Source organism: Nicotiana sylvestris, chromosome 1 (assembly GCF_000393655.2).
Source record: "Nicotiana sylvestris chromosome 1, ASM39365v2, whole genome shotgun sequence".
Classification (NCBI taxonomy): domain Eukaryota; kingdom Viridiplantae; phylum Streptophyta; class Magnoliopsida; order Solanales; family Solanaceae; genus Nicotiana; species Nicotiana sylvestris.
The window spans coordinates 19792933-19800122 of record NC_091057.1 but is presented as its reverse complement, the minus strand read 5'-3'; the positions used below and the strand labels follow the sequence as shown (position 1 = coordinate 19800122).

At 29.1% G+C, this 7190-nt stretch overlaps 1 protein-coding gene across 1 annotated transcript; it reads right to left on the bottom strand.

Moving 5' to 3' along the window:
• Positions 1-427: 427 nt before the first annotated feature.
• Positions 428-3978, bottom strand: LOC104226760 (auxin-responsive protein IAA14-like). Its single transcript, XM_009778820.2, has 5 exons — positions 3619-3978; positions 2611-2831; positions 1458-1593; positions 775-836; positions 428-684 (listed from the first exon to the last, which is right to left on the bottom strand). The coding sequence occupies exons 1-5, from the start codon at positions 3831-3833 to the stop codon at positions 647-649; spliced, it is 672 nt and encodes a 223-aa protein (XP_009777122.1). The 5' UTR covers positions 3834-3978; the 3' UTR covers positions 428-646.
• Between the last annotated feature and the right edge of the window lie 3212 nt (positions 3979-7190).

The following is a 7190-nucleotide window of genomic DNA, read 5'->3' as shown; positions in this document are numbered from 1 at the left end:
TTATTAGTAGTGGTAGCAAGATATGATTAATAATGTAGTGATCCCATGAATATTAAAGTACTAGCATACAGCAAACAATTAATACAATTCCAGCACATTAAAGGCCATTCATTCAATTCCTACATGTAGCAGACAGACACAAATTATTTGATTATTATGGCAATGTACTAAATGAGCAAAAAAAGTTAAATTATTTGGTAGGAAAGGAAAAACCCCATTCAACATGCACATGGCTTTGTTCCCGCTAGACATAGACTTTGTCATAATAAAAATTCAATGAAATAAATATTCAGAAACATACAAATATGGATCAATAATTAAATAAAGAAATGAATTACATGATACATAGAATATGGTTAATTGATAAAAAAAACAAATGAAATTCAATAAAAGGGTAAAACACACAACCACTATGACAGCCAAGACAAAGAACAACAAAGCAAACCATTAATTAAGTAATTAACAAGCCAAGACACAATAGAGGGTTTTCAAGTTTATTGCTTCTTGTCTATTACAAATGTCCAAATTAAAGATCACTTCTTTTAATTAAAAACTATATACTATAAAATAAAAATACAGACAAATGGAAACAACAATCACAAAAGCTGCTTCTTCAACATAATGTTTATAGCCTTTTATGGAGTTTTCAAACCCTGCGCTTGCATTTCTCCATAGCTCTTGGTGCTGAGATTTAAGTAAAATATAACTTAGGTTTAATGAAGAAATTAAAATGATTTTTTCAAACTCAATATAAAAATTTTAAAAGGAAAATACCAAGTCCAATAGCTTCTGATCCTTTCATTATGCGTAAACGCTTGCATGAATCAACAAACATCCTGAAATTTAAGAAATAATTAAAGAAGTTAATTGCAACGCTTTTGATATGATGGAAGTTATTTTTCAAAAAAATATTTTTTATGAAAAATTTATTTTCCAGCATTTGATTAGTGAAGAAAAAACATTTTCCATCAAGATTAGAAAACTTCCCTCGCCTATGGATATAAGTAATTTTGATAAATTTTTTAATTTTTAACATCATATTACGTGCTTCAAATTAACAATTAAATAGTAAGTATTACTCCATAATTTTTCTTTACTACTCAAAAGTGTCATCAAAATACTCTCCAATTTGCTAATATTGTTATTCTCTTTAATACACACTTTTTTAAAAATATTATTTTCACTCACCAATCAAATAACAAAAATATTTTCGGAAAAAAAATAACTTATGTCATACCAAACATACCTATAGTTCAGTTTTTTTGCGCAAAATAATAAATTGGTTGGTCAGCCGAAACTAATCGCATTCGCTAACCAAAAAATGTATAATATATATATATATAAATATTTTATCGGCTATTATTTTTGGAGCGGGTAAAAATACATAGTACCATTTATTTCTTGTTTAGATCTCCTATTAGGGTTATTGAAGAAATTTTTCATAATTATATACTTACACCCAAGGTACATCCCCCACGAGCATCCAGTCTCCATCTTTATCTTCATAGGTGGGTACATATTCAGAACTGTTGAGAAGATCCATCAGCTTGCTTTCATTCATAAAATCTATCATTCCTTGGGGCCCATAATTTCCTGTACCAATTAATAAAATAATAATTACAAGTGGAAATTATTTTATAATATTTTCATAAACTCAAAGAATAATCTTTAATTAACATTTTGTGCAATATGTAAATCAAATGCTAGGCTGTATCAATCCTTATGAACATGATTCTGAGATTTAGCTGTTTTTCCTATCATGTTTTCAAGATTTTATTCTCAAGAAAAATATTAATTAACTTATAGCTAAGCAAATGGACATAAAACAAAAGAATGTGCGGTGTTCTTTTCTTTATTATTCTCCTTATCCTCAAAATATAACAAAAATTATCTTGAAAATTTTAATATCTAGTGTATATACCTGTACACATGATATTAATTAGTTGAAGAATAAAGTTGTTGATTTCATGTGGAGTAATAATTTTCAGGTTGATAACGAGTTTAACTTCTATGTACTGACAGTGAAAAATTTCATATTATCGGGTGAAGAGTTCTTATAACAACATGCAATAACTATCTAGGGGTAAACCTAATTTCGTAATACAAAAATAAAGTAAATAACTTGACATAACCAATTTATAAAACACACTGATAACTTAAAAGTTCTTTTGACTCTAGAGTGTTTTAAGCTAAATCATTCTTGAAATTATGGCAAATTAATTAAACTATATATGTATATGGTTGGTGTTAGTGTACTACTTGTCTAACAAATATTTTTTTAAAAAAAAACCGTTAGTGTTGGGGCCAACTTACGCGCACCTCGACTAATTCTACAAAATACTTGCCACCTCCCATCGACAACAAGTACCAAGTAATTACTCTATCTAACAATTACTTGGACAGACGAGAACTGAGAAGAAATCACCTATAGTGTTTTCGTCTTCGCTAGGATTTGAACGTGAGACATTATTGTTCTCACCTACTTCAAAAACCACTAGGCTGCACCTTTGAGTAGACTTTACATGAACATCTTTATGTACAAAACAAAAAGATCGAGCAAAAGAATAGACGAGGCGAATGTTCTCGAAGAGAAAATTGTGATGTACTTACCCATAGTAAAGGAGCTAAACATCTTGGCCAAAGCATCAGAAAGTTGTTGGTAACTTTTGTACATCTTCAAATCTACCTTACGTAGGTAAGGTGCACCATCCATGCAAACCTTCACAAATGCAGCAGCAGTTGCATTACTCTTTTCAGCTTCAGTGTTGTTTTTCTGAGCCATTACATTCTTTCTGAAAGATCTCACTGGTGGCCAACCCACCACTTGTGCCCTACAATAATACAAAAATTCAAAACATTTTTTTATAAATTAATATTATAAAAGTTACATTAGTTTTAGGACTGTGTATGTCACAGTCAAACCATTTCATTTTCTTTTCTCAAAAAAAAAAAAAAGATTTTTATAAACACTAGTATTAAATATGGAGAAAAAATGGCTAAATTTTTACTATTTTTTTTAGTGACTAAAATCTCTCTAGTCAAGGTATATGATAGTACTATCATTAATTAACACTGGAGCTAGAGACCTATAGTTGAACTTGTTTGAAGTGAAAGTTAAAGTGCGTGATGACAGAAAATGCATTTCTGGATATTCCTTAATGTACCACTATACACGAGACAAACATTAAAAATCATGAAAAATAAAAGAAAAGAATTGAAAAAATACTCGTATTTAAGTGAAAAATAGTATATATATGAGCCTCTTTAATGGTATGCACCTACACAAACAACAACACCAACAACATACTCAGTGTAATTCTACAATTGGGTCTGGGAGAATTGTACGTACACAAGGGCGGAGCTAGAAGTTTCGACAAAGGGTTCGGCTAAACCCAGTAGCTTTAAAAAATTCATTGAATAGATACAAATTCTTACTTTTGAACCCAATAACATAAAAAATTTATAGTCACGAACCCAGTAACTTCAAATTCTGACTCTGTTTCTATACATAAAGAGACCTTACGTCTACCTTATGAAGGTAGAGAGAATGTTTCCGATAAACCCTAGGCTCAAGAAATCGTGCACCACTAACCCTCGAAGAGAAAAAGAGAGACTTACTTGGCAGGTGGCTTGACTGAATCCTTGTTAGAAGCAATTTCTTTGGTAGTAGGAGTCTTGATCTTCTCCTTGAGATCCATAGCAGAAGAAGAATCATTGGTTTGAAAATTAAGTTTCAAATCAACAGTTTCAGAAAACCCTCTTTTCCCTTTGATTTTATCTCTTTCTCCACCACCTGGCAACCCCAAACACAGCTCAGTTTCTTTCAGATCCATGAAATTATCTCTTCTTCTTGTTTTTCTTCCACTTCTTGTTAACAAAATGACAACTTTGCAAAATTTTAGAGAGAGAAAGGGACAATTTTGCAAAATGCAATAATATAGTAATGTAGTAACAAAATAAGGGGAGCAAAGTATATGGTTTCATGTGCATATATACCAAATGGTTTCAATATAGCTATCAAATTCCGATGAATTGTCTTCTGACACGTGGAGATACATGGTATGTTGATCTTCTAGGGATCAAAGGCCATGTTACTAAAAATAATTAAAACAAATTTCTAGAGAAAAAAGGTCTGGCTTTAGCTTTTGTGGGGGATATGTAAAAATATTATATTATGATACCCTAATGATTTGTCTATATCATTTCTTGGATTTTTTAATTTATGATCAAGTGGATGGTATTTTTTAATAGTCTTTTTTTTTTTTTTTGTTAGGGAAAAAAGACTTGGATGGGGAATGCTATGATTAAGGTAACAAATGTGATTGAATGAATAGTGGTCCAATAAAGAGCTATGATCCATCATAATATTGCAATATAGATTGTATTTTCTATTTCAAATATTTTGATAGTTCCATTAATTCATGTAAATTTTGACTTATTATGTATTGTCACTAGCAACTTGATCCAGGTTTTTTTTAATTTTTTTTATTTTTTATTTTGCCATTGCAATCATCAAAGTCCTGGAATTTAGATAAGCTAAGCTTTACTTTCCTTCCCAATATAATGACACACTTAATGAACAATAATCATGAATAATATGTATTATTTAGGAGAAAGTACTAATTATTCACTAGCAAATGGGATTGAATTGAATATATAGTGGTCCAATGAAGAGAGCAATGATCGATCAGCTTCTCAATATATAATATAGTCACCAAACTATATTAAGAGAAAATATAGATTGTATTTTATCTTTCAAGTATATTAATTGATAGTTCAATTAATTCATATAAATATTGACTTATTATGTATTGTCACTAGCAACTATATTCATGTGTTTTCATCTTGCTATTGCAATCATCAGCCTTAAATTTGGAAAAAATTTAATTTCCTCGAGAGAAAGAAGAATTCTATTATTAAATCTCCGTAAATTCAATTATAAATAAAGTGTCTTATGCAATAATTTTTCCGAAGAATGATTATACATTGCATGATATATATCTCTTGACCTTACCATTTAAAGTTATATAAAGGGCAGCTAAGTGTACTAAGCTCCCGCTATGCTATTTAAAGTTATACGAATTTAATTTAATATGTATTGTCAGTATAAAATCTCCCCTTTTTCATAATTATATCAATTATTAGAAGGAAAAATTGAAGTTTTATTTTGCAATTGAAGATTGTACAATCAAACCTCTTTATAATAGCCTCATTTGTTCTGATATTTTTTGATTGGTATAGAGAAGTGTTGTTATAGAAGACATATATTATAACATAACATAAAAATAAATTCTGAGAAAATTTAGCTTTTATAGTGAATGAATGTTATATAGGGATGTTGTTGTAGAACGTTCTAACCGTAGCAAGTGGAAATAAACTACATTTATTATGACGTGATGCAATGATTAAATTAGTCATTCGCATAACAAAAGTCGCTTAGTTTTAGAGGGTGTTTGGCTACGCTTATAAGCTGGTTAAACTAGCTTATAAGCACTTTTCGTCTTATCTATATGTTTGGTAAAGTTAAAAGTGCTTATAAGTCAAAAATAAGTCATAAGCTGGTCATCCCCAACTTATGAATTTTTAGCTTATAAGCACTTTAAGTTTGACCAAGATTTTTACTATTTTATCCTTAAAATATTCCTTTTTAGAACAAACCTCCTACATCGATGCTCACTGTCTCAAGTATTTTTTCAACCTAACCCTCTCCCCCCATCTCTTCAAGTCTGCAATTCTCATTGACTATTTAAAACAAACAAATTCTCTATTCCTTTGCACATTTATATCTATGCGATTGTGTATTAATCTTTGAACTGTATGTAATAAATGAGGACATATCAAATTTTTGGTATATTGATTTCTAAGTGTTGTGGTGATGAAGACAATGTTTGTTTCTCTTCAAATATTTTGTCCTATTTAGGTTTATTTTTTACTGAGAAACTTTTGTCAATTTATTAATTATTATAACTTATGATTATATACTTATCATAAAATAAATTATATTTATCATAAAAATTATCTTATCTAAGCACAATTGTATTTAAAATAAAATAACAAATAGAATATTTTGTTTATGAATCGATCCGGAATCTAAAATTTTAAAGAAATTATGCCCTTATAAGTGTAAATAGTTCTAAGGTTATTTAATCGTTTTAACAGAAAAAGAGCTTATTAGTACTTTTTTATCAAATACTACAAAAAATTATTATCAATTTCAGCACTTGTATCCAAACATGTAACTGTTTATTTATTAAATCAGTTTCAACACTTAAAAATACTTTTTAACACCTAATGCTTATCAGCTAATCCAAACAGACTCTTACTCTTTATTATATTTCCAATTCAACCGGGGAAAAAAAGAATCTTTTCCTTATATTTAATTTTTTTTCCCACTACATTTCCTAAAATCAGAAAAATAAAGTGCATGTTACTCTAGACACAAGCAAGACAATATCAGAGAGGTGAAAACATAGATATTTTTGGGGGTGGGGGGAGGAGGTCAACTCCTAAATTATATAAAAATTAAATAATGAGAAACCAAGAGATTTCATTACCTTGAGACAGATGTGGCATTCTGTCCACCTCTTCCCTTCAGAATAATCTGCAATTTCTCTCTCTCTCTCTCCCCCTTCACCATTAATGGGGCCGGTTAGATGTTGGAGGAAACATACTTGTTTTTTTATTTTATTATTATTTTAGGTCGCGCGTCAAAAATATTTACATTCGATAGTTAAAAACGTGTATAAAATTTATATAATTTTTGTATATAATATACAAAATGTATATATATTTTTGACTATTATTTTGAAAGCGATTATACAATATTATTTTCTAAACATAATACAGCAACTTGCTCTACCACGGCATGCTAAACCTAAACATTATATTGTGCATTAATTAGTATTGAAATTATTACTCCCTCTATTCTTTTGTACTAGTTCTCTATAAACTTGACACGCTCTTAAGAAATTACATATTAAGGATTTATTTTATTAAATTATCCTTGTTAATTGGTTATTAGTGTTGTAACTCTTCCAACAAATTTGAAAAATATGGGTACTTAATACTAAGGGTAATGTTGAAAGAAAATAATATCTCTCTGTTGTTTTAATTAAAAAAATAAACAAGTAAAAAAAATTATTTTTAGTATAAGGGACTAGTAAAAGAGAACGGATGAAGTATTAAGAGTT